A 27,783-nucleotide genomic window follows, 5' to 3' on the forward strand; every position below is an offset into this window, starting at 1 on the left:
AGGTGAGGATGCCCCGGGCTTCTCTCCCTGGGGCAGTCCTAATTCATACCATAAAAAAAAGTCCACTGGGTCGTATAGTTTGGCACGTAGGCCAGGTCACCTTGGGCTTCTCTAGCTGGGGCAGCCTTAATCCACATCATTAGGAGATCATGCTAAATTTTGTAAAAGAATAAATTTAAAAAGGACAGAGAACTTAGAAAACATTAAACAACACAATGGTACTTTGTTTTTAGTGTGTCAAACCAGGCCCCATTATCAGTGAGTTTAAGCAGGAGAATAAATGGAAATTTTCCATTTTAAATTTTTACCCCCATTTTAACTCAACAGGCATGAAATCAGTAATAAAATACAAAAGAATTGTACTGACAAAAATAAATTTTCTTCCTTTTATATTATAAAACCTAAAAAACCTCTTTAAATAATAACTATAAGCATATATATGTGTATTCTGAATATTTTATATTGAATTTTAATGGGCAGAAATCTAACTTCCTCATTATGACCTGCTCATTTCCTGCTCCAAAACGAGTTGTGTATCTGAGTAAATCTGGTAACCAAACTTAGAATGCATGTACATAAAACACTAGCATGCCTCCATGGACACAAATATACCTTTACAAGAAGCTCAAATCTCACCATTTTGCTCACTGTAACAACAACATATGTCTCATTTAGTGATCAGTGGAAAAGATAGGTGGAATTTCACTGTGAAAAGCCATCTGGGAACGCCTGACAGCTGTGCAGGAAAGAGCTTCACAAATCTTTGTGAAAAGACGGTCCCAGAGGAAGAGGGATTCTGTTTGGAATTTTCCTTTGTGCCATTTGTTTCAAATACATATTATCTGCAGTGTAGCCACTGACAGATGAAAGATGGAGTGGCACACTAAAATTAATAATTTCACACTTACTAAGTACTTCTCTAACAAAAATAATTAGCCTCAAGGAACAAAGAAATCTTTGACTGCAAACCCATAGGTCAGAGAGGCCAGGTACTAAAAGACCGCAGCATTCTTCAAATGCTTACGCTACTCTTTTGTCATAAGGTAATACGGTAATGATGGTATGATAATAAGGAACTTTAAGAAGTGCATTAACTTGCCAAAGCCATTATGGAACAAATGAGGTCTGCATAGTACACTAAAAGGTGTCTACGGAGAGTTAACGTGACTCTTCAAGGGTCTAATCTCAGAAAGTGACCTGGACAATAAAATAATCTAGTTCAAGAAACACTGACAGCTGTGACAGTCTCCCTGCTGGATACACTCTCAAATTGCGTTTACAAGAAAGCAAAACAATAATGCATCAGGCTAGGTCAGATCATAAGAGAGCTGCAAACCCAGTATATGGCTGTCATTCTCTTATAGCACTTTGTTATCTACGAAGTAACAGAATCTTCAGTTCTAGATGAAGCTAACAGTCTTGTTAAAGTAGGTCATATAAAATAAACTAAGCGATAGAGAAAATTCAGACAAGCCCTTGACATTTTAAACTTCAATAAAGGAACAGGATTAGACTACCCTCTAGTGGACATTCAAGAGAATTCAACAAATACTTTCCAAACACTGTATGAGTTTTACGACCTAAGGCATGCTGTGGTTATTACACCCAATGAGAAAGTGTATAGAATCTGGATGACAACATTCTGCTTTATCCTTACATACCGTCTTTCAATGCACGGAATACTACACTCCTCGTCTCACCACATTTCATGCTGTGGTTTTACATCCTCAACTATTTTGCCGTACAGTAAAAGCTAAATTGCATAACATCCATCCAAACCCTTCTGTCAAAGAACAGTAGTTTTGTAAACCTGTAAAGGTTAGAGAGGCTCCCGCTGGAACGTGAGCATCCTGATGGCAGGTACCGGGTCTTATTGGCTGCTGCAGCCCCAGAGCCCACACAGAGCACATGGCCCACAGCAGATGTACCAGGCACTGTGCTGAGAGCTTCACGGCTGCCATCCCATTCGGCCCTCCAAGCTCCCTGTGAGGCAGGCACTCTCCCCCTCATTGTGCAGATGAAGAACTAAAGCTTGGAGCAGTGAAGGACCCGCAGGCAGCCTCACAGGCAGGAAGTTGTGGAATTGGGATCCAAACCCAGATCTCAGAGTCAGTCCATAGCTCTTGTTTGCCAGGTCTCAGCACATCTTTAGCATTTCTTTTTTAAATGACAAGCCTTACCAGTAATTACCTATTAAACTGGCTTTTGTAATCTGGATGGATCACACCCCATTAAACAAAAACCAACATGAATGGATTATCTATTCTTACTTAATTCCTGAGGGATCAAGTAATCAGGAGTCATCTTTAAGCGATAGGATAACGCAGCTAAAAGCATCATCAAAGGTCCAAATTGTTCACATCATATAAATCCCTTACTCTTTAATAAGGGAAGATCCTCTAGAGAGCAAAGCAAAACTATAAGAGTGAAGAAGCCTGGAAAAAAGAGGGACTGACTGCAGACAGTATCAGATCCCACAGGGAAAGGGTAAAAAGTTCAAAGAAGTTAGGGGAAGCCTGTGACTAAATGTAGGTCAGTTACTAGTTTCTCCTGTTATTTTTATCTTTTATTACTACTTGACTACTTAAACCTTGTAATATTATACCAAAGAATTTAGGTCATGAGAAGAGCTATTCTGAGGCTACCAAAAAAATTTAAAAATCTAGTATGTGAGCAAACATTTAAAACACTAAGTGCTCTGGGGCCGACCCCGTGGCTGTGTGGTTAAGTTCGCGCGCTCTGCTTCAGCAGCCCAGGGTTTCGCTGGTTCAGATCCTGGCAGCACTCATCGGGTCGTGCTGAGGCAGCGTCCCATATGCCACAACTGGAAGGACCCACAACTAAAGATACACAACTACGTACCGGGGGCTCTGGGGAGAAAAAGGAAAAATAAAACCTTTAAAACACTAACTGCTCTAATAGCTAGAATGATGCATAAACTTACTAACATGAATTCAGAAAATACATTAATGATATGGATATATGTTTTTACAACCTACTCCACCAAATCTGGCTTCAAAATATTTTCCTACTGTAAGTAATGTCAGCACTGATTCCAAGAAGCCTGAGTTACTTATCTAAAAGTCTCACAATTTCAAAACACCTCTCTGAGTTCATTCTAGGCCAACAAACACTAGGCCTCTGGAATTCCAGTTCTGACTTGCCATCTCCTACAGCTAGTCATTCATTACTAAGCATAAATGTCAGGCAATTAACAGCAATCGACTAAAACACAAAGGTAGCACATATTTCAAATGCTAATGGTAATTCAGACTGGCAATAAATATAAAAGCCAACCGTCTAGATTTTAGAGGTATCTTCTAAACAAACTGAATTAACTCTCCAAAAAGAGTTCAACATAGATCAGACACAGACTAGAAAAAAAATATGATTCAAATTATCTGGAAGTGACTGCCTGTCCAGAATAATATTTCAGAGAATCCTTTCGCTTTAATTTGCCTTTAGCGGTTGATTTTCTCAGATTAGTAAAGACAGAGAATTCAAATGAGCATTCAGAGTGGCCTGCTCCCCTCGTTTAAGAAGCCAAAATGCAGTTTCTAGAGAGGAAGGTCATCCATCATTAAATATCAAACCTTTTTCTGGATATTAGAATCCTAAATAAGAGTGAAAATATTCTCAATTCTATTTTATTCTATTTACAATTCTAAAATACATATTTAAGAAATAAATATATTTATTTTATAATAATAAAATAAATTTATTACTTTAAGAAAGACATATAAACTGCATTTCCTAAGCAAAATTAACTACAAAAGTGATTATAGCAAAATGCATTTAATCAGCAGGGTGGTATCAAACAAAGAACATCTATAAACAGAATTTACTCTCAGCTAGAAATAAAAAAGAGAGGAGGTTATCAAAAGAGAATATCTCTGCAAAGAAATATACAACCAATGAGAAGCACGCAATTCAAAGAGATGCAGGAAGATAAGCTAAAAGAAACTGGCTAAAAAGAAAATTCCAAATATCTTGGAGGTTCTTTCTATCAGTTAGTTATCAAAGGCTTGAGAAGGATGATTCTATAACACAAAAGGGAAAAAATGCAGAGGGCAACCATAGCTATCTTACATTTCTCCTAAGACCCAGAGTCTCTTTTCCATGCCCTGCCTTCAGAAATAAAGCACCAACACCAGAAAACGTTTGTCCCAGCCAGGGCGTTAAGATAAGTAACGTTAAGATAAGATAACGGTAAGTTCACGAGGCCTATTGACGGCTGGCATCCTACCTGCTTCATTGCTCACTGAGGATGACATCACTGGCCTGGGATCCTGGGCCCACATCTTATTAATTGCGTGACCCTGAGCAAGTCACAACCTCTCCAAGCCCCACTTTCCTCATCTGTAAAGTGGAATAATAAAAACCACTTTTGCAGGGTTCTTATGAGGATTAAAGCTAATGTCTGTAAAGCACTCAACAATCTCTGACGTATAGTAGGTGCTATGAATATTAACTATTTTTATCAGCAACAGCATTCCGAATATCATGCCGGTAATTTCATTCACACAAAAAAACTGTTTTATGATTTGCTAATTATTTGCTTTGTAAACCAGTTGTGTTTTGCTTGGAAAAAGGTAATATTGAAAAACAGGAATTTCTTACTCATGAGACTGGACAAGGTAATTAGCTCAAGAAGTGTATCTCCTGTGTAGACAGCTCATACTTCTCATTTCACTAAGATCTTAAGTTGGTCAGAAAACAGTAAGCCACAGGATTATCTTAAGATGTTGCACTGTCAAACATAAAAGCTGGGGCCGGCCCCGTGGCAGAGTGGTTAAGTTTGTACGCTCCACTGCAGTGGCCCAGGGTTTCGCTGGTTCAGATCCTGGGCGCAGACATGGCACCACTCATCAAGCCACGCTGAAGCAGCATCCCACATGCCACAACTAGAAGGACCCACAACTAAAACAAAAAAAACATACAACTGTGTACCCGGGGGGCTTTGGGGAGAAAAAGGAAAAATAAAATCTTCAAAACAAAACAAAACAAAAAACAAACACACAAAAAAAATAAAAGCTAATTTTCTGAATATAAACACAAGAAATAAAGAATATCAGCATATTTCAATCCAATGCAAATAAATATAAACTTCCACAAGGTATAAATTTAGCCAAACAGCTACCCTCATTTAACTGGATTTGTTTGATCTCTCACCAGTTTAAAGAGAAAAAAAGCATATTTCAAGACTTGAAGTTCTAAACAGACCTAATTTTAAAAGCAACAGCACAACCAGAAGGACCTACAACTAGAATATACAACTATGTACTGGGGGGGCTCTGGGGAGAAGAAAAAAGAAGATTGGCAACAGATGCTAGCCCAGGTGCCAATCTTTAAAAAAAAAAAAAAACCAAGGATAAGAAATTGCAACCTGGCAAGCATACTTTTATTTATTAAAAAAAAAAAAGAGAGAGAAAGAAAAGCAACAACTTCCAGAGTATATCCTACAGTGAGGACAGTCACTCTAATCCCTTTTACTTGCTACATTCTTACTTTTAAACAGAGATCTAATGTCACAAAGACAATCCTGAGTCACTTTAAGAATCAACAAAATTATAATTATGTTTCCTGAGCCAAACTGAGGTCTAAAAAGTTAGTGGTATATTTTAGAAACCATTTGTACACTGTACATCCTTTTCTGTCTCATCTGTTAATCAGAATATGAAATTAACTAGAACTCACTGCTTTCCAAAAAAAAATCCTGTTAACCAAGAATTTAATATATTCTTAGAAAGCTCTGACATTATACCAAGTTCTTTCCAAGTTATTTTCATTCCTAAAAGTACTGTACAGATACAAACATAAAACTTACTCAGATTTGCTGTCATGGCTTCTAAATCCGCTATTAAACCTGGAAGCTGCTGCAGCTGCTCCTGTAACTCGATGAGGCTCGTCCTCTTCTTCTCCCAGTGTGCTGAAAGCATAACCACCTCGCTGTCCACCAGCTGCAACCCCGAAGGGCAAGGGTAAAGCAAAACCAGATTTTAGGCACAAAGAAATTATAGGCAGCACAATGAGAGTTAGTCAATGTTATCTTTAAAAACCCCTGTGCTGAGTGCAGACAACAGGACACTCTAAAGACGACTGAAGTTGTTTTCTTTCTTAGAAAAGAACCAACTTATCAGCACAGAAACCCTCAAATTACTGCTTGTCTCAGTGCATCTTAACCCAGAGAAGAGAAAGTTCAGAAATGACCTTAGAAATCACTTCTAAGTATACCCTATTTTTAAGTAAACCATGTATTTGAAAATTCAAATCTAGAAAAAAATAAAACAAAAACTACCACTAACAATTGAAAAGAAAACAAAAACAACCCAAAATAAAATTAACAGGTAATTGCTTGCTTTACAAAAGGAATTCTTTTAACAGAAAAGTTCCCTGATGCATTTAGAATACACTATGATTCAATTTACATTTAAAAAGGGACACATTGCATAAAGGTAAAGGGTATCTGGATATGAAGGAATTATTGAAGCAACTGATCAATTCCAGAAAAAGGAGACAAGGATTTATGTTAACAAGGAAAGAATTCAGATGTAAAGGGTTCCTAATAGCAGGGTTGTGAGATACTAGACTAGCCTAAAATAATTGTAACTTTTCCCAAAGGCTGTAAAGAAAATGACAGACATCAGTTTCTCCCAGACAATTTTGTTTTAGTCTTAACATCGTGGGAGGCGAAAGGGCCAAGAATAAGATTTAGAAGGAGCAAGGAGAGGTCATCTTTTGAAAACATCACCAATGATAAGCAAGAACTGTGATCGATACCCACATTCTGTACAAAAAATATAAAGATTGCAAAATTCATTATATAACAAAAGAAAATGCATTTGAATGTTATATGTAAAGCAGAGTTTGCAGCTAAGCTACATGTATATATATAAAAGGCAATTTACACATCCCAAGTTTAAGACTCTTCAAGAGTTGGAACATGAATACAATTGAGTCTTACTGAATCTCACTAACATCAAGAAAGAACTTTAAAAGAATAAAAATATCAAAATAAGATGTAAAATTATTTGTATGTGGTACTAGGTTATTCTCCTTTCTACATTTTTAATATTCTAGGGGATTCACGACATTGAAATAAAAGAACTAAGCTATGACAAAGAGGTTGGAAAGCTGCTGAGTTTCCTCTCTGTGCCCGTCTCCCACAGCTCCCTGTGGTCTGGCAGCGACACTGCAGAGATAAGCACAGCATCTCAGATACAAGCCTCAACTGAGCTGGGGAGGCGACACCAGGCTTACCCAAGCTGAATTTCTCATTAATTTTTTTTACTTAAAAATGCCTACTGCCAACTGGTTTTTAAAAGATCCCTAAGAGTAATTTAAAAAATACTGAGCAGTGTTAAGAGATATAGCTGTGATGCAATAATATGGAAACTAAGGCTTGAAACAAGGATCTGTGTTCACAAAATTCATTAAAAGTAGTTTAAAAACTTCTCTGACCACCACTATTTGCCAGGCACGGTTTTGGGCACTGGAGACACACTGGTGACCAAAACAGAAAAAAAATCCTGCCCTCTTGATGCTTATATTCTGGCAGCAGATCTCACAAATTCTCTTAGCTTCAGTTTTTAAACTCTACAAAAGAAAAAATAATTCCTATACCACAGGGTTGACTTGAGGATAAATATATTTTCCCTAGTAAGGGGCATGTCTTTAAAAAAGTCTGTTAAATCTTAATTACTCTGGTTAATTACTCTGGCTAATAATTTGAAAAACCTAGAATAAACTATTTGGATATTAACAATTTCTTACTGAAAATTAAAGTGCAATATAATTAAATATTAAAACCTAACTACAGTTTAGTTCATAGCTTCCCACAAAATTAAAAAATTATATTCTGAATATAGAACATAAGAAGTATATGCAGAAAGAATATATCAGAATACACTAAAATATCATTTTAATTTAAAAGAATGGGAGTTGAGTGGATTCTCAGAAATCATTACCAATAATTATGTAATAACACTAAAACATTTTAAGTATTTTCTACATGCCAAGCCCTGTGCTAAGCAATTTACGTCTATCTCATTTAAAGCACAAAGAAGCCTTGTAAAGTGAGCAATATTACCATCTCCATTTTACAGATGAAGAAACTGAGGCACAACAAAGTTAAGTCACTTTCCCAAGGCCCACAGCGGCCCTAGATTCAATCCCAGGGAATTTGACACTTAAGCCCTTAATCAATATTCTAGGGATTGTGTCAAGAAAGAAGAAAAGTGGAAAGCTGGCAACAGAGGGATTCTGAAAAACTGGACTTAAACTTCACTTAATGATAAGAAATGAGTTATACCCAAAAGGCCAATTTTTCCACCTTCAAGTAAACAATTCTGAATAAACCCAGATATAACACCGGGACATCAAGTGTAAGTAGCAAGACTAACCCATAGGGCTTCATTCCAAAATTCCTTCTGGTGGACAATGAAGTTAGGAGGATGAAGAAAAAGCAGGGAACAACAATGATTCACAAGATGGCTAAAAATAGAACTTGACTGTCTGTATAACTCAACAGTCCAGCATTTGGGGCACATTATTTCATGTGCTTTCCAAACAGCTTAATTTATTAGGCAGAGTAAGTGGTGTTATACACGATTTTATAGGCGAGAAAACTAAAAACAGAGAGTCTCAGTTATTTGCCCAAAGTGAGAATGTATTTACGCAGAAACTAGGATTTCCAACACCCAGTTCAGTTCACTTTTTACCGCAGGTGGAGGAGAGCCACGCTGGAACGTGAAGAGAGTGAAGTTAACAAAACATGAATCTTAATAGTTCAATGTGAATGCGAGCAAAGTTTTCACAAGAACAAGAACGACAAGCAGTGGAAGTCTAACTTTAAAAAGCTGCCCTCGGAGTTGAACCCCTAAGTCATTATTAACTATTTACTCATTTATATATAGCTAAGGGAGAAAAAAAAATCAAAGAACTTGTAAAAAGACTCGTAGAAAAAGCCTAGACAACAAAGCTACCACTGACGATAGCTGTTTGTTTTTTATGATGTTGCTCTGAATTTTAAGACTACATAGTAAAAATTAGCTTTAAAGTAGATGAGTATAACATGATTTGTCCTGCACCCCTATGTTCATTGCAGCATTATTCACAATAGCCAAGACTTGGAGGCAACCTAGGCGCCCATCAAGGGACGAATGGATAAGGAAGATGTGGTATTTATACACGATGGACTACTACTCAGCCATAAGAAATGATGAAACCCGCCATTTGTGACAACATGGATGGACCTTGAGGGTATTCTGCTGAGTGAAATAAGTCAGAGGGAGAAAGTCAGATACCATATGATCTCACTCATAAGTAGAAGATAAAAACAACGACAAACAAACACACAGCATTGGAGGTTGGACTGATGGTTACCATAGGGGAAGGGGGGAGGGGGGAGGGCAAAAGGGGTGATTAGGCTCACATGTGAGGGGATGGACTATAATTAGTTTTCGGGTGGTGAACATGATGTAATCTACACAGAATTCGAAATGTATTATGATGTACACCTGAAAATAAACAAATAAATGAAAAAAATAAAAAAATAAAATAATTTGTCAAACAAGACTGAATTGCCCTTAAGTATATTTGTTTGTCCCAGAAGGCTGAAACTGTTTGGTTAAAGGCCACCAAAGACACATGAGCACAGTCTGACAAAATAAACACATGACAGGTTTAACACTATGCATAATAAAAATACACATTTTAAATATTCACATTATGCCTCAACAATACAACAGAGGGCTTTAAAATAAATTTTCATTTTTAAAGCTGAGTAGTGTACTTCTGGAAAGCAACGGAGCACTTGTGATCAGATGCGGGTCTTAAAATAACCAAGTACCTCAACTATGAAAAAATTTAAGATCCCCAAATAGCATAAAGCCAACAACCGATCTTACAGGAAATTCTTTCTCCTACATATTTTATTATGAAATACTTCTTACAATCAAAAGAATAGTTTCTGTTAAAGCTCCTCTACAGAAGATAGTCTCCACTGAACACTGTGCGCTCCATCCACGTTGATACACATAGGTACAGTAGTTCACTAATTTTCACTGCTGTATGGTATTTGACTTTACAAATAATACTACACTTTACTCTGTAGATGGACTTTGGGACTGTCTAAAGTTTCAACGAAACCTGCTACAAACATTCTCCCACAGATCTCCTGGTGCACACGTGGATGTTTCACAGTGAGAGACAGATGTGTCCAAGGTGTTAATCTCCTCACCTCCCAGCGAGGCGCCACAGGGCTTGGAGTAACCAGACCTCCGGAGCCTAGCCACCTCTGACTTCGCGCAGTCTCATCTATTTATTATACGATATTATCAGAGGAAATGCGTGCCATACCAATATGATCAGGGGAAAGCTTGGGATGCAGTGTCTGAAAATATCCCTAAGAGCGGAACTGTTGTCTGAAAGGTATGTGAAACTTCTACTTCCACTCAATGCCAACTCACTTTCCTAATGCGATTGTACCAATCGATTTACACCCCCTAGTTCCAGCTGTTCCTCACCATGTTTCTTCCAAAGGAAGAAACAAAACTGTCATCTGCGAATAATGACCATCTGCACAGAACACTCAAGGCTTCTTAAATTTCTGATAATCTAATGAGTATAAATTTGTGGTTTTAATTTGTATTTCTTTAATTACTAATTGAGTCTGAACACGTTTTCATATTTATTGGCTACTTGTATTTTTTCTTCTGTAAAATGCCTGATCATATCTTTTGCTCACTTTTCTATTGGGTTTTTGTCCTCTTTTTGTTGGTGTGTAGGGGTTATTCATATTTCTGAACACTTGTCCTCTGTTTTGTGAAATGCTTGTGACTTGCTTCACTTTTTCTTTCTTTTTTTTTTTTGAGGAAGATTAGCCCTGAGCTAACTGCTGCCAATCCCCCTCTTTTTGTTGAGGAAGACTGGCCCTGAGCTAACATCCATGTCCATCTTCCTCTATTTTATCTGCGGGACACCTGACACAGCATGGCTTGCCAAGCGGTACCATGTCCTCACTGGGGATCTGAACTGGCAAACCCCGGGCCGCCGAAGCAGAATGTGCGCACTTAACTGCTGCTCCAGTGGGCTGGCCCCCCTTAACTTTTTCATGGTGGTGTTTGATGAATAGAAGCTTTGATAAAAATTATTAATAATTTTACTTCAGGTTGGTGCTTTTTATGCCTTGTTTAAGAAGTCTTTCTCTACCCTGAGGTCTTAAAGCTCTTCTACCATTTTCTAAAAGATGTATAGTTTTCCTTTTCACATTTAAGTTTGATGGAGTCAAAACTTGAACGAAGATCTTCAACAACTTTCATTCAACGTTATACTGGAGGTTCTATCAGTATAAAAAGACGTGAAGAAATGAAAGTTGTACAGACTGGAAGAGAACAAACAAAACCTACCATCTACACAAAACAACTCCCACTCCCAAATACAAATTATTGGAATAAGAGGATTTAGCAAGATGGTTGAATATGGGAACAACATAATGCAGGTCAAATACTGCAGGTTTTGGTAGATATCAGAACAAAGAAGTTATCTTCTATTAAAAACTTGCTAAAATGGTTTACTCTGAATAGACAATTTTATTGAATGTATTTTCTGCATCTGATGATCATCTATTTTTCTCCTTTACTACGTTAATATGGTCAATCACATTTAAAAGATTTCCTAATAACAAACCAATCTTTTAATCCTGGAATAAACCCGGGTATTTTGTTTTTTACTCATTGCTGGACTTCATTTGCCAACACAGCCATACACTACAGAATTTGAGGAAGGTGGCTGCGGGTTTTGGATTGACATTTAACATATTATAACTTTTTCAATTTAGAATATGAGAAATAGGCTCCTGGTAGAATGTTTGCACAGAAAATCTGATTTTCGGAGATGGATTATTGAAGTTAGGCGAGAGAGAATGCCTTCATTTTGCTTATAACTTTTGTATCTGTATTCACAAACAGGACTGGACTGCAATTTCACTTTCTCATACTTTCCTTGTTGCATTTCAGTATTAAAGTTATTCTAGCTTCATGAAATGAGCTGAGCTTTGTTTCCTCTTTGTTCATTCTCTACAAGAGTTTGTCTACCATTGAAATGGTAGATTCACTGAAAGTTTGACAGAACTCTCCTATAAAACTCTGTGGACCTGGTACTTTCTTAGTGGAAAGATTTTTTTAATCACTAATACAATTTCTTTAGTGGCTATAAGACTACTTAGGATTTGTATTGCTTCTAGAATTGGTTTTGATAAAAATTTCCAGGATTTTGCCATTTTGTCTAAGTTTTCAAATTTGTCATAGAATTGTTCATAAACTCATCTTTTTGCTTTCTGCTATAATTGTATTTACACTCTAATTCTTAAAATTATTTATTTGTGCTTTTTTTTCCTTGATCAACATCACCAGAGATTTATCTACCATATTTTATAAGTATTTTCTAAGAACTTTTGGCTTTGTTTAGCTTCTACAGTATTTTCAATTTCATTTACTTCTCTTATCTCTCATTGTGCCTTCCAAGTTTATTCTGCTCTCTTTCCAAATTCTTAAGTTAGATTAGCTCACTAACTTTCAGTCTTTTTTTCTTTGTAAAATTTCTAAGTAGACTTTGGCAAATTCTGCAGTTTACACATAGTAATCATTATCATTTAGTTCTATTTTAAAATTTTCAATATCTTTTCCTTTCTTGAACCATAAAATTTTCATAATATATATTTTTAATTTCCAAATATATGGAATTTTTGAAAATTGTTCTCCTATATTGACTTTCAGCTTCATTTGCACTGGGATCAGAGAATATTCTGTATGTCTTCATTTATATGAAACTTGTTGAAAACAGCTTTGAGGCCCAATTTTTACATGATCAATTTTTATGTGTTCCAGGTATGCTTTAAAGAACTTGCATTACATATTTGTTGGGGCAGTATACTATACTCGTCCATGCAGTTGCGTTAGTTAATCACATTAGTCAAATCTCCTATATCCATACTTATTTTATCTATTTTTTTTTCTGTCAAGTAAGAATAATGTATTAAAATCCCCACAGTTTGATTATGGACTTAGCTACTTTCTCCTTGTAATTCTATTTGTCCTTTATATACGCTGAGACTTTCATTAGGCACATATCAATTTAGACTTTTTCCCCCTTAGGGAAATGAATCTTATCATTATACAGTGATCCTCTTTTTCCTAATACTGCTTTTTTTCTCTTTCTAAGTCTACTTGACTGAGATTAATATAACTATATCAGCTTTCTTTCATTTAGTACTTGTCTAGTATATCTTTCCCATCCAATTATATTCAATCTTTCTGTGTTCTAAATGTTCTAGGTGTGTCTCTTATAAGCAGCTTATAGCTAGATTTCTTTTTCCAGGTCTCTCACTACGCGTCTTTTAACAGTAAAGGTTAGTGCATTTACAATTACTGTGATTGCTGATACTTAGATTTATTTTTACTTTTCTCCCCCTGTTTATTCTGATTTGTTCCCTTGGCTTCTTGCCCTCTTTTGGCTTGACTGAATTCATTCTCATTATTCTAGTTTCTTCTCCTACTGGTTTGAAAGATAAACACTACTCTATTTGTTAGTGGTTACCCTTGAAAGTCTACCCTCCATATTTAACTTTAAATCTAAGGTTAATCAGTATCTACACACTCCCCACAAGTAATACAATGCTTTAATGTTAATAATCTGCCTTCCAGATCATATGCTATTTTTATCCAGCATCTTTGTTCTATCAGTTTTAATCCCACAAATTAGATAACTGATGTAAATCTACAGTCACTGTTTGTTTAGGTTTATCTATGGTTTACCATTTTCTTTGCTCACTATTCTTTCCTATATCTCAGACCTATCTTCCAAAATCATCTTCCTTTTTCTTGAAATACATTCTTTAGAAGTTCCTTTATTAGAGACCGCTGATCGAAAACTCTATTTTTATCTGAAAATGTCTTACTTTGCCCTCATTCTTGATTACAGTTTGAGAAGTCTGCTGTGAAACATTCATTTATAAGTGATCTTTTTTCCTTAGTTGCTTTGAGATCTTCTCCCTGCCTTGGGTATTCTGTAGTTTCAATATGATGTCTCTAGGTGTGGATAATTATCTTGCTTGTTTGTTGTACTTTTTGGATCTAAGGATTTGCATATCTCATTTCTGGAAAACTCTCAGCCATTTATCTTTCTCTATACTGTCTTTTCATTTTCCTTCTAGAATGTTTATTAGATATATTAAGCTGACCCATATGAAACTGTAATTTTACAGATCAAAACTGATCCAATATTGGTAATTTCACTTGGTTCAACATAAAGACCTTCTATAACTCTTCTCTATTAACTCTTCTTTCATATTTTCCATTTTCTTATCTCAGAGATCCTTTCTGGGTAATCTCTGACTTTCTCTTTTACTTCACTATATTTTCTTCAGCTGTATATAATTGGTGTTAAGCACATCCTTTGGGTCTTCAATTTCAACGTTTTATTTTTTAATTTTATTTATTTATTTTTTTGGTGAGGAAGAGTGGCCCTGAGCTAACATCTGAGCCAATCTTCCTCTATTTTATATGTGGGATGCCACAAAAGTATAGCTTGATGAGCAGTGTGTAGGTCCACACCCAGGATCGGAACCCACAAACCCTGCAGTGGAGCATGCAAACTTAACCACTATGTCACTGGGCCAGCCCCTAAATTCAGTGCTTTTTAAAGTCATGTTTTTTTTTTCTTTGAGGAAGATTAGCCCTGAGCTAACATCTGCCACCAATCCTCCTCTTTTTGCTGAGGAAGACTGGCCCTGAGCTAACATCCATGCCCATCTTCCTCTACTTTATATGTGGGATGCCTACCACAGCATGGCTTGACAAGCAGTACATAGGTGCACAGCTGGGATCTGAACCGGCGAATCCCGGGCCACCCAAGTGGAATGAGTGCACTTAACCACTGCGCCACCGGGCTGGCCCCTAAAGTCATGTTTTAAAGTCATGTTTGATAGTGTCTTACTCCTCATTCATTTTTCATCCATCTTTTGTCTCTTTAAAAGACTGGATATACCTATTTAATTCTCTATATCCAAGAGTGCAATATCTAAAGTCCTTTGCAGGGCTAAATCTTACTCTGGTTCTGGTGACTCTCAAACTTTTGGTAATATATTTCTTTGTGTGTTTGCTCATTTTGGGGGCAGGGGAATTAACCCGTAGAAGCCTTGAGGGGCCTAGGTTTACAGTTTCATCCATGTAGAATTTGTGTTTGTTTCTGTGGGTGTCAGAGAACGCAGTCATCTGTTGCCCTTGCATCTATTAATTTAGCGGCTCCTTGATCATGCAGGAAGTATAAATTAGAGCCCCACACTCATATGAGGCCCAGGCCACAGAAACAAATCCAAAAGAATATATGTATTCCAAGTTGTTATGAAGACAGACAGGTTTATTTGTTGCCTCCTTTTGCCAATAGCTTTTCTGGGATTTTTTCCCCTAGCGAAACTTTTCACTGAGGGATGTAGCCACTTCAAATACCCAAGAGCTTTACGCAGGAGGCTCAGATTCAGTTCCCCACAGCCAAAGTCTCCTATTCCCCATAAATTTCTAAAACTTCTGTTTTAGTATTTGACCCCAGCTTCCATTTTTTTTTTTAGCCACTCTGATTGCAGTTCCCTGTTCATTTTTTTGGCCCTTCAGGATCTCCCTTAATTTTTATGAGCTTAATACACTAAAAAGAATTTTTTTTAAGTCTATCCAGCATTTAAGTGTTTTATAGCTATAGGGCTTTTCAAAGTATCTACTCTGCCTTACTGCCAGAAACCTACATCCCCCCTTCGCAGTAACTTCCAAGAGAAACAGTGCTGTCTAAATTTCATCATATGTATCACTGTGGTCTGTATAACTACCACAGCTTTACTAATTTAGGTAATGGTAAACAAAGTTAGTCTAAATTAAAAGTCAGAGTCACAGAAGGGTTTTTAAAAAGGAAGAAAGTTTGACTGACATCACGAGTACAGAGTATTTGCTCTTGACCAATAAAGCATTAAGTACATGTAACCAAATAATTTTAATTACAAGTCACTTTTATTCATTATGCACTGTATACATAGTACAAGAAAACAGTTAGTTAAGAGAACTGAAGATGACTCCTGAAGTTTTTATATTTATCTGCCAAGCAAATTAATCATTTTAGGTAGACTGAGCAAAGTTAAGCTTTTATCCAAATAAGGAATTCTTAAATAGTAGGTAGAAGGAAATTACATCTTATAATTTACATATACTGCAAAGGCATCAAACTCAAATTCACAGCAGTATATCTCAATGAACCAAATATTTACTTGTGACTCTAGAATAAAAGTTATACAGTCTCTAAGCCTAACTAAACTAAATTACTTAACTGAGGATTTATGAAAATGTGCTTTGTAGAAGGAGTTTCATAATCAATTACTAAATTCAATTTCACATATCCTGCAAAAATTTTAATACAATTACAAATTTAACTTCTGAAAAACCAGCATTTAACATTGCAAAATGATATTCTTCTCACAAGTAGAAGAGTAGCCAATTCTTTACCTCTCCAGCACTGGCACATTCCTTGGCTCTTTTGTGAAGTGCAGCCCATGTATCTTCATACCTAAGAAAAACAAAAAATAATTCAAAATACAAACCACACATTAAAAAAAATACTACCTAAAGATGAACCTGGAACATCCTGTGGTGTCAGAAAGAGAAGGTCAAAAATAATTAGGACATGTTGCAAGGACACAGAAGTCAATTTGAAGGGTTTCCAAAGGTCAAATCTGGGGTAATTTGAGCAAGAACTAATCATAATAATGGGTTACAACTCAAAGAATAAAACAAATATGCATGAGTGCATTGTGACTCAAAATAACTGGAAAAAAATGACATCAGCATCATGGCAGAATGAATTGTTCCCTTTGTCTCTCCACTCTAAGTTACAACTAAACTGACATTCATTAACCAACAGAGGATATTCTACACAGCACAAAAGGACGTCTGAGAGATCTACACAGCCATACATCTAAAGGTGGGGGGAGTGGATCCCCAGGAAGCAGTGGAACTAGGTGAACTCATCTCTCCCCATCCCCAAAGGCAGCGATCCAGGTCGCAGGTCCTTACACAGTGGCCAGGGCAACTGTAAGAGGTGGCGGGGGCAGCCTAGCCTGCACACAAATACTTTCGGAGTGGTAGCCCCACCTGCAGGAGCACCCACCCTGACACAGCAGCCCCACCCACGGGAATGACCCCCACTGAATGGTGTGGCTCAGCCCCTGAAAAGGAGCCCTCACCAAGCACAGCAACTCAGCCACCCACAAGCGCAGAGCCAGACTGTGCACAAAAGAAAGCACCCCTCCTCACCTGCCTAGTGCAAAAGCTCGGCCGGTCCCTTGCCAAGTGCAGCAGTCCTACACCAGAGCAACCTGCCGGTGGAGCACAGAGGTCCTGCCTGCACGTGCATGCATGACTTGCCAAGTGGCTGCAGCCAGCGCACAAACGCAGAGGGGCCCTACCAGCACAACTTCCAGCAGACAGGGTGGGATCAGAAAATACAGCTCCTGCACACTGCCCCCAACAGCAGTGGCAGGTGGAATTTGTGACATGGATGCTACCACCAAAGTGCCAGCAAAGGATCAATTCATCAAACACCACGAAGAACTACATTAACACTTCAGAGCAGAAGGAAAATGACAAGTCTCCAGAAACCAATCTGAAGTCACAGAAGTTTACAATCTAATGACTGAGAATTCAAAATAGTTGTCATAAAGAAACTCAATGACTTACAAGAAAATTCAGAAAGACAGTTCACTGAGCTCAGGAATAAAATTAATGAGCAGAAAGAACACTTCACCAGAGTGACTGAAACTCTAAACAAATACCAAACAGAAATTCTAGATATGAAGAACACAATTAATGAGATAAAAAATAATCTAGAATCCATAAAAAATAGAGTTGATGTTATGGAAAACAGAATTAGTGATGGAGAGGATAGAAATATAGAAATGCTTCAGGTGGAGGAGGAGAGAGAACTAACATTTTTAAAAAATGAAAAAATTCTTCTAGAAATATTCAACTCAATTAGGAAGAGCAATGTAAGGATTATAGATATTCCAGAGGGATAAGAGAGGGGAAAAGGAGTAGAGAGTTTCTTCAAAGAAATAATAGCTGAGAACTTCCCAAACCCAGGGAAGAAATTGGACTTACAAGTACACAAAGCCAACAGAACTCCTAAAAACATCAATGCAAAAAGACTTCCTAAAAGGCATATACTATTCAAAGTGGCAAAACTCAATGACAAAGAAAAAATATTAAGGGCAGCAGGCAGGAGAAAAGTAACCCTCATCAGGCTTTCAGTGGATTTCTCAGCAGAAATCTCACAGGCTAGGAGAGAGTAGAATGATATATTCAAAATACTGAAAGACAAAAACTTTCAGCCAAGAATACTCTATCTGGTGAAACTATCCTTCAGAGAAACAGAGAAATATAAGCTTTCCCAGATAAATAAAAGCTGAGGGAGTTCATTGCCACTAGGCCTGCCTTACAAGAAATGTTGAAAGGAGTCCTCCCATCTGCAACTAACAAGCAAAGGTTTACAAAACCTTCAGCAAGGAGATAATTACACAGACAGTATCAGAAAATTGCACCTTTATATCAGAATAGGTTAGTAAACAATTAATTATAACATAAAAGACAAAGAGAAAGAAAGCATCAAAAATAACTATAAACACTTCAATTTAGTCACAAACTCACAACACAGAAAAGAACAATTTGTGACAACAATAATCCAGAAGGGGAAGAGGAAAGAGATGGAACCTGCTTAGGTCAGTAAGAGGCTTAGTCAATAAGATAAGACACTATCCAAAAATGGACTATCTTATCTATGAGATCTTCCATACAACCCTCACGGAAACAACTAAACAAAAAAAGCAGAGCAGAGCCACAAATCACAAATAAAGCAAACTGAGAAAATCATCAAAGAAAACCACAAAACTGAAATAGGAGTCAGAAATACAAGGGAAAAGAAACAATTAAAATATACAACAACCAGAAAACGAGATAAAATGGCAGTATTAAGCCCCCATATATCAATAATCACTCTAAATGTAAATGGATTGAATTCTCCAATCAAAAGACATAGAGTGGCTGGATGGATTAAAAAACAAGACACCACAGGGGCCAGCCCCATGGCATAGTGGTTAAGTCCAGCACACTCCACTTTGGTGGCCTGGGTTCACAGGTCTGGATCCTGGGCATGGACCTACATCATTCATCAAGCCATGCTGTGGTGGCGACCCACATATAAAATAGAGGAAGACTGGCACAGATGTTAGCTCAGAGCTAATCTTCCTCAAGCAAAACAAAAAAAAAGAAGACTGGCAACAGTGTTAGCTCAGAGCAAATCTTCCTCACCAAAAAAAAGATCCAACAATATGCTACCTCCAGGAAACACATCTCAGCTCTAAAGACAAACACAGGATGAGAGTGAAGGGTTGGAAGATGATACTCCAAGCAAATTGGACACAAAAGAAAGCAGGTGGTGCCATAATTATAGCAGACAAAGCAGACTTCAAGATAAAAAGGACAATGAGAGACAAAGAGGGACGTATATAATGATAAAAGGGACATTTGACCAAGAGGACATAACATTTATGAATATATATACACCTAATACAGGAGCACAAAAATATATAAAGCAACTATTAACAGACCTAAAGGGAGAAACTGACAGCAACACAATAATAGTAGGGGACCTTAATACTCCACTTACATCAATGGATAGATTATCCAGACAGAAAGCCAACAAGGAACTAGTGGCCTTAAATGAAATACTAGACCACACTGACTTAATAGATATATAGAACATTCCATCCAAAAACAGCAGAATGTACATTCTTCTCAAGTGCACATGGAACATTCTCAAAGATAGACCATATGTTGGGAAACAAGGCAAGCCTCAATAAATTTAAGAAGACTGAAATCATATCAAGCATCTTTTCTGACCACAATGCTATGAAACTAGAAGTCAACTATAAGAAAAAGGCCGGGAAAGTCACAAATATGTGGAGACTAAACAACATGCTGCTGAACAACTACTGGATAAATGAAGAAATCGAAGGAGAAATTAAAAAATTCCTGGAGACAAATGAAAATGAAAACACAATATACCAACTCTCATGGGATGCAGCACAAGCAGTGCTAAGAGGGAAATTTATAGCAATACAGGCCCATGTCAACAAACAAGAAAAATCTCAAATAACTAATCTTAAACTAAACCTAACAGAAGTAGAAAAAGAAGAACAAAGCCCAAAGTCAGCAGGAGGAAAGTAATAAAACTTAGAGCAGAAATAAATGAAATAGAGACTAAAAAAACAGTGGAAAGGATCAATGTAACTAACAGCTGGTTTTTTGAGAAGATAAAATTCACAAACCCTTACCTAGACTCACTAAGAAAAAAAGAGAGAAGGCTCTAACAAATAAAATGAAAAAGGAAAGAGGAGAAATTACAATGGATACCACAGAAATACAAAGGATTATAAGGCAATACTATGAAAAACTAAATGCCAACAAATTGGACAAACTAGAAAAAATGGATTACTTCTTAGAGTTATACAACCTCTCCAAACTGAATCAAAAGGAATAGAGACTCTTAATAGACCAATCAATCACAAGTAAACAGATTGAAACAGTAATTAAACGCCCCCACCCCCCAAAAGTAAAAGTCCAGGACCAGATGGCTTCTCTGGAGAATTCTACCAACATTCAAAGAAGATTTAATACCTATCCTTTTCAAACTATTCCAAAAAATTGAAGACGACAGAATGTTTCCTAAAGAAGAGGGCAACATTACCTGATACCAAAACCAGGCAAGGACAACATTTACAGGCCAATATGCTGATGAACATAGATGCAAAAAGCCTCAACAAAATATTGGCAAATCAAACACAGCAATACACTAAAAGGATCATACACCATGATCAAGTGGGATTCATACCAGGGACACAGGGATGATTCAACATCTGCAAATAAATCAATGTGATACACCACATTAACAAAACGACAAATAAAAATCACATAATCATCTCAACTGACATAGAGAAAGCATTTGACAAGATCCAACATCCATTTATGATAAAAACTCTCAATAAAACAGGTATAGAGGGAAAGTACCCCAACATAAGAAAGGCCACATATGACAAACTCACAGCCAACATCACACTTAATGGTGAAAAACTGAAAGCCATTCCTCTGAGAACAGGAACAAGACAAGGGTGCCCACTCATATCCAACAGAATACTGCAGGTTTTGGCCAGAGCAATTAGGCAAGGAAAAGAAATAAAAGGTATCCAAAGTGGAAAGGAAGAAGTGAAACTCTTGCTGTTTGCGGACAACATGATTCTATATAGAGAAAACCCTAAAGAATCCATGAGAAAATTAATCAGCTACAGCAAAGTTGCAGGGTACAAAATCAGCTTACAAAAATCAGTTGCATGTCTATATACCAATAATGAACTAGAAGAAAGAGAAGTCAAGAATACAATCTTATTTACAATTACAACAAAAAGAATACAATATCTAGGAATAAACTTAACCATGGAGATGAAAGACCTATACACTAAAAACTATAAGACATTATTGAAAGAAATCAAAGAAGACATAAAGAAATGAAAGATACTCCATGTTCATGGATTGGAAGAATAAACATAATTAAAATGTTCATATTACCTCAAGCAATCTATAAATTCAGTGCAATACCAATCAGAATCCCAATGAAATTCTTCACAGAAATAGAGCAAAGAATCCTAAAATTTATATGGAACAACAGAAGACCCTGAATAGCCAAAGCAATCCTGAGAAAAAGGAACAAAGCTGGAGGCATCACAATTCCCGACTTCAAAATATAGTACAAAGCTACAGTAATCAAACAGCATGGCACTAGTACAAAAACAGACACACAGATCAATGGAACAGACTTGAAAGCCCAGAAATAAAGCCATACATCTATGGACAGCTAATCTTTGACAAAGGAGCCAAGAACATACAATGGGGAAAAGAAATTCTCTTCAACAAATGGTGCTGGGAAAACTGGACAGCCACATGCAAAAGAATGAAAGTAGACCATTCTCTTACACCACACACAAAAATTAACTCAAAATGGATTAAAGACTTAAAGGTAAGACCTGAAACCATAAAACTCCTAGAAGAAAAATACAGTATAGTCAGTACACTCTTTGACACCAGTCTTAGAAGCATCTTTTTGAATACCATGTCTACTCAGGCAAGGGAACCAACAAAAAAAATAAACAAATGGGACTACATCAGACTAAAAAGCCTCTGTACAGCAAATGAAACCATCAAGAAAATGGAAAGACAACCCACCAACTGGGAGAAAATATTTGCAAATCATATATCTGACAAGGGATTAATTCCCCAAATATATAAAGAGCTCATACAACTCAACAACAAAACAGCAAAAAACCTGATTAAAAAATGGGCAGAGGATCTGAACAGACATTTTTCCTAAGAAGATATACAGATGGCCCACAGGCACATGAAAAGATGTTCAACAGCACTAATCATTAGGGAGATGCAAATCAAAGCTACAAAGAGATATCACCTCACACCCACCAGAATGGTTATAATTACCAAGACAAAAAATAACAAATGTTGGAGAGGATGTGGAGAAAAGGGAACCCTCACACACTGCTGATGAGAATGCAAACTGGTGCAGCCACTATGGAAAACAGTAGAGATTTCTCAAAAAATTAAAAATAGAAATACCATACGATCTAGCTATCCCACTACTAGGTATTTATCCAAACAACATGAAATCAATAATACATAGAGATTTATGCACTCCTATGTTCACTGTAGCATTACTGACAATAGCCAAGACATGGAAGCAACCCAAGTACCTGGATAAAGAATATATATATATATATATATATATATATATACACACACCCACCTCCCCACACACACACAATGGAATACTACTCAGCCATAAAAAAAGACAAAATCATCCTATTTGCAACAACATGGATGGACCTTGAGGGTATGTTAAGCAAAATAAGCCAGATAGAGAAATACAAACACTACGTTTCACTTATATGTGGAAGATAAACAAACACATGGATAAAGAGAATAGATTAGTGGTTACTAGAGGGAAAGATGCAGAAAAGGGATAAAGGGGCACATATGTTCGGTGATGGATAAAAACCAGACTATTGGTTGTGAGCACGATGCAGTCTATACAGAAACTGATAAATAATAATGCACACCTGAAATTACACAATGTTATAAAGTAATAAATAAAATAAACACATAAAAAACAAACATACAGACAAAAAAACCCAAAGAACCAAATGGGAATGATAAAACTGAAAATATAATAACCAAAATAAAAATCATATACATATACCATGAAAATATCATGCAGGTATGATAAAATAAATACATCAAAGCCAAAAATACCCCAGAATTACCATATGATCCAGCAATTCCACTTCTTAGCATACACCCAAAAAAAATGAAAGTAGGTCTTAAAGAGATCTTTGTGCACTGACATTCATAGCAGCATTATTCACAAAAGCCAAGAACTGGAAGTAACCCAAGTGTCCGTTAATGGATAACTGGATAAGCAAAATAGGGCGTATACTTACAATAGAATATTACTCTACCTTAAAAAGGAAGGAAATTCTGACATACGCTACAAAATAGATGAACCTTGAAAACATTATGCTGAGTGAAATAAGCGAGTCACAAGACGACAAATACTGCATTATTCCACTTATATGAGGTACCTAGAGCTGTCAAATTCATACAAAGAGAAGTAGAATGGGGGTTGCCAGGGGGAGGGGGGAGAGGGCAGTGGGGAATTTTTGTTTAATGGGCACAGAGTTTTCAGTTTTGCAAGATGAAAAGAGTTTGGAGATTGGATGCACAACAATGCGAATGTATGTAACAGTATTGAATTGCATACTCAAAAAGGGTTAAGTGGTAAATTTTATGTATGTGTATTTTACCACAATTTTTTAACAATTAAAAAAAATTTACAATTTAGATATCTGCTATTTAAAATGGTGTCTCCTCCACTCAGTATTAGTTCCAATGAGAACAGACTGTGCTTCACTGCAACGAATGGACACATTATAGACATCCTCCTACGGCTGTAAATTTTTCATATTAAGCCCCAAAATGCACCCCATTCCAAAAACCTACCACACACAGAAGTCCACACCTCTAAAACAAATCTTTCAATGGAGTTCTTTCAACTAAAGAACTAGATTAAAGAAAATAAAGATAACATGTAAATAGTAAACAATACACCACTGCTTAATTTTTACTATACTACCTCCTTTCATATTCACCTATGTTCTTCACTCAACATAGACAAGCAGGAAATTAATACCAAATTAAGCACTTCTCATTCCAGACAAGGAGAAACTCTCTAGATTCAGCAATCATAAAAAGAAACCCAAGAAAAAGCTAAAAAAGAGAAAGCAAAATGTATAGATGTTTGAGTCATAACAAATGCAGGTAAGGAAAAGGCGCATACTCTCTACTGCACACATCTATCTGTGAGATACGTGTAAAATGTGTCAGATATGTGATACCACCGCATATAACAACTGTATATAACAACATACTTAAACCACATACTTATTTTTTATAACAGCTTTATTGAGGTACAATTCACATACCATAAAATTCACCTAAGTTTAAAGTTCAGTACTTTTTAGTATATTCAGAGAGTTGGGCAACTATTACCACCATCTGATTCCAAACATTTTCATCACCCTGAAAAGAAACCCCACACCCACTAGCAGTTACTACTCATTCCCCTCTCTCCTCCAAACCCCTGCAACTAATCTACTTTCTATCTCTATGGATTCACCTACTCCGGGCATTTCATATAAGTGGAATCATATAATACATGCTTTTTTTGTTGGTTCCTTTCACTTAGCATAATGTTTTTAAGTTTCATCCATGTAGCATGGATCAGTACTTCATTCCTTTTCGTGGCTGAATAATATTCCATTGTATGGATATACCATATTTTGTTTATCCATTCATCCACTGATGAATATTTGTGCTGTTTCTACTTTTTGGCTATCATGAATAATACTGCTAAGTATTTACAAATAATACTGCTAAGCATATTTGTGTACAAGATTTTAAGTGAACATAAATTTTCAACTCTCTTGGTGTAAAATTGCTGGGTCACATGGTAATCCTCTATTTAACTTTTTGAGAGGCTTTCAAACTGTTTTCCACAGCGGCCGCACCATTTTATTTTCCTACCAGCAATGCATAAGGGTTCCAATTTCTCTACATCCTTGCCAACACTTGTTATGGCTTATCTTTTTGATTATATCCAAGCTGGTGGGCGTAAAGTGGTATCTCATTGTGGTTTTGATTTGCATTTCCCTGATGACTAATGATGTGCAGCATCTCTTCATGTGCTTATTGGCCATTTGTATATCTTCTTTAGGGAAATGTCTATCCTGTTTTTTTTTTTTAAAGATTGGCACCTGAGCTAACAATTGCTGCCAATTTTCTTCTTTTTTTCCCCCTGCTTTTTCTCCCCAAATCCCCTCAGTACATAGTTGTATATTTTAGTTGTGGGTCCTTCTAGCTGTGACATGTGGGACGCTGCCTCAACACGGCCTAATGAGTGGTGCCATGTCCGTGCCCAAGATCCGAACCCTGGGCCACCAAAGTAGAGTGCGCAGACTTAACCACTCGGCCATGGGGCAGGCCCCTATCCTTTTTTCTTTCTTCATTGGGTTGTCTTTTTATTGTTAGAGTTATAGAAGTTCTTTATATACTGTAGATACAAGTCCTTCATCAGATATATAATTTACAAATATTTTCTCCCATTCTCTGGATTGTTGTTTCACTCTCTTGATGGTGTTCTTTGAAGTATGAAAGTTTGTATTTTTGATAAAGTCCAATTTATCTACTTTTTTCTTTTGTTACTTATGCTTTTCATGTCATATCTAAAAAAATCATGTATTTCAATATTAATATGCATGTCAATAGGAATGGATTGGAGAAGAAATGGTATAAAATTAAAATCAAAGTAAGCAAATTACTGAGGACTCAAATTCAGAATTAATTTTCTCACAACAAAAAAACCAGAAACATAATAAAGTATTGACTAATAAATACAATAGTGATCAACCTGCTCAGTCTGAATGTATTAAACTTTGTATTAATTAATTAATACTTTGTATTAGTCCGTGAAAAGTAAAAACTCTTCAGGGAAATGAGTAAGTAAATAATTTCCAATCACTATGTTAAGATAAAATTTTAAGGTTTCTATCCATAAAATTATAAAAATGTTTTAGATAATAAAATAGAAGCATAACCTTCTTATTTAAATGAAGACACTTACCTGCTAAGTAATTCTAGCCCAGCAGAGTACTTTGGCAAATATGGAACAGTCCTGCCAAAAGAAACACTTATTTTATCAAAACGGTTTCTGATTTAGGCCAACAACAACAAAAAGTTACATATAAGAATTTCGACATTGTTGATTGTAACGTGGAATATTTTATAATCACTACCAGCAATTTATCTAAACTTTTAGGGAAATGTATTGCTTTACTTCAAAGTTAATATACTGTAATATACTATCAACCATCACTTTGCCCTATAGATTTTTAGCACATGATACAGTAAACACTTTAATATAATGCTAGATAAGAAGGATTTTTTTTTAAAAGCTCCCCATCTTTAGGTTTAAAGTGAAACTTGGTCATATGCTTTACTTTATTAAACAATGAAAAAATTGCACAACTAATACCAGTGTTTTCACACAAAACAGGTAACACAGCTGAAGAGGCTCACTTGCTAAGCACCATTTCATTATTAATTTGCTTCTCAATACTGCAAAACTTTCACTTTGCTCTTTATAAATAAAAATGATGGTGATCAAACAACAGCTATGACTGTCATAGAGGAAAACAATTACATCTCACTATTTTTTCAATCATTTTACAATTTTATCAGAAAATTTTCCAGTGTCACAACATTTAGAAAGAATCAATAAATTGTTTTGTAGTCTGATGCGCTCAACAGATGTAAAACCCATTAAAGTAATTATATTATTATGACTACAACCAAAAGTTGTATGAACTTGGTGTCAGTAAATTCAATCAGCACAAGCTTACCTGGGTTTGCTTTTTACTTTGGTTTCTCTTGACTTGTCACTTAAATTCTTCAGCCTATAATCCAACAAGTATAAAATATCATATTTTTACAGCTCGAGAGATTTTTTCAAGAGTAAATTTCACAGTTGTTAAAATTTGGGGTTGGATAAGCTAATTTTTTTAGCAGAATTAAGCATCTCTACGGACAACAAATATTTGAGTCTTTACTATTACATCAGACACCACAAACAGAAAATTTGTAGCAAACATTTTTATACTTTTTCTTGCCTATATCCCTATTTTAGAAACAATTCCCAAACGTGATCGGACTAGAGAAACCTCATTTATCTGGCATCATTGGAAAAAGAAGTGGTCCATGTAGGTGAACTTCACGGGTGACAAGGATCTCTCAGCAGCACATTTTATTAGTAGATACTATGCCAGGCACTCAAATCGCTTTAAGCACCAATATTTTGTGAAATTTTAGCTATTGACAAAAAGCTTCCTAAAATATTTTACAAACCTCTTTCATTAAAGAAGACTTGGTACATTCTATTTAACATTTTCTGATTAACTGCAGATCATTATCATAAATACCACTGACTGCATTTTGTGGCAAAACAGTACTCTCCTTGGAG

The 27,783-nt window shown here is 36.2% G+C and overlaps 1 protein-coding gene across 2 annotated transcripts in view; it reads right to left on the reverse strand.

The window, feature by feature from the left end:
* Positions 1 to 27,783, reverse strand: part of DTNBP1 (dystrobrevin binding protein 1) — a 118,804-nt gene that overhangs the window by 82,997 nt on the left and 8,024 nt on the right. For both annotated transcript variants that reach the window (XM_070585088.1, XM_070585086.1), the window contains exons 2-5: positions 27,167 to 27,220; positions 26,389 to 26,439; positions 16,545 to 16,605; positions 5,828 to 5,960 (exon numbers count right to left, since the gene is read on the reverse strand). In XM_070585088.1, coding sequence (XP_070441189.1) covers positions 5,828 to 5,960; positions 16,545 to 16,605; positions 26,389 to 26,439; positions 27,167 to 27,220 — 299 coding nt within the window. The remainder of the gene's footprint in view (positions 1 to 5,827; positions 5,961 to 16,544; positions 16,606 to 26,388; positions 26,440 to 27,166; positions 27,221 to 27,783) is intronic.

The sequence above is a fragment of the Equus przewalskii genome, chromosome 19, assembly GCF_037783145.1.
Source record: "Equus przewalskii isolate Varuska chromosome 19, EquPr2, whole genome shotgun sequence".
Classification (NCBI taxonomy): Eukaryota; Metazoa; Chordata; class Mammalia; order Perissodactyla; family Equidae; genus Equus; species Equus przewalskii.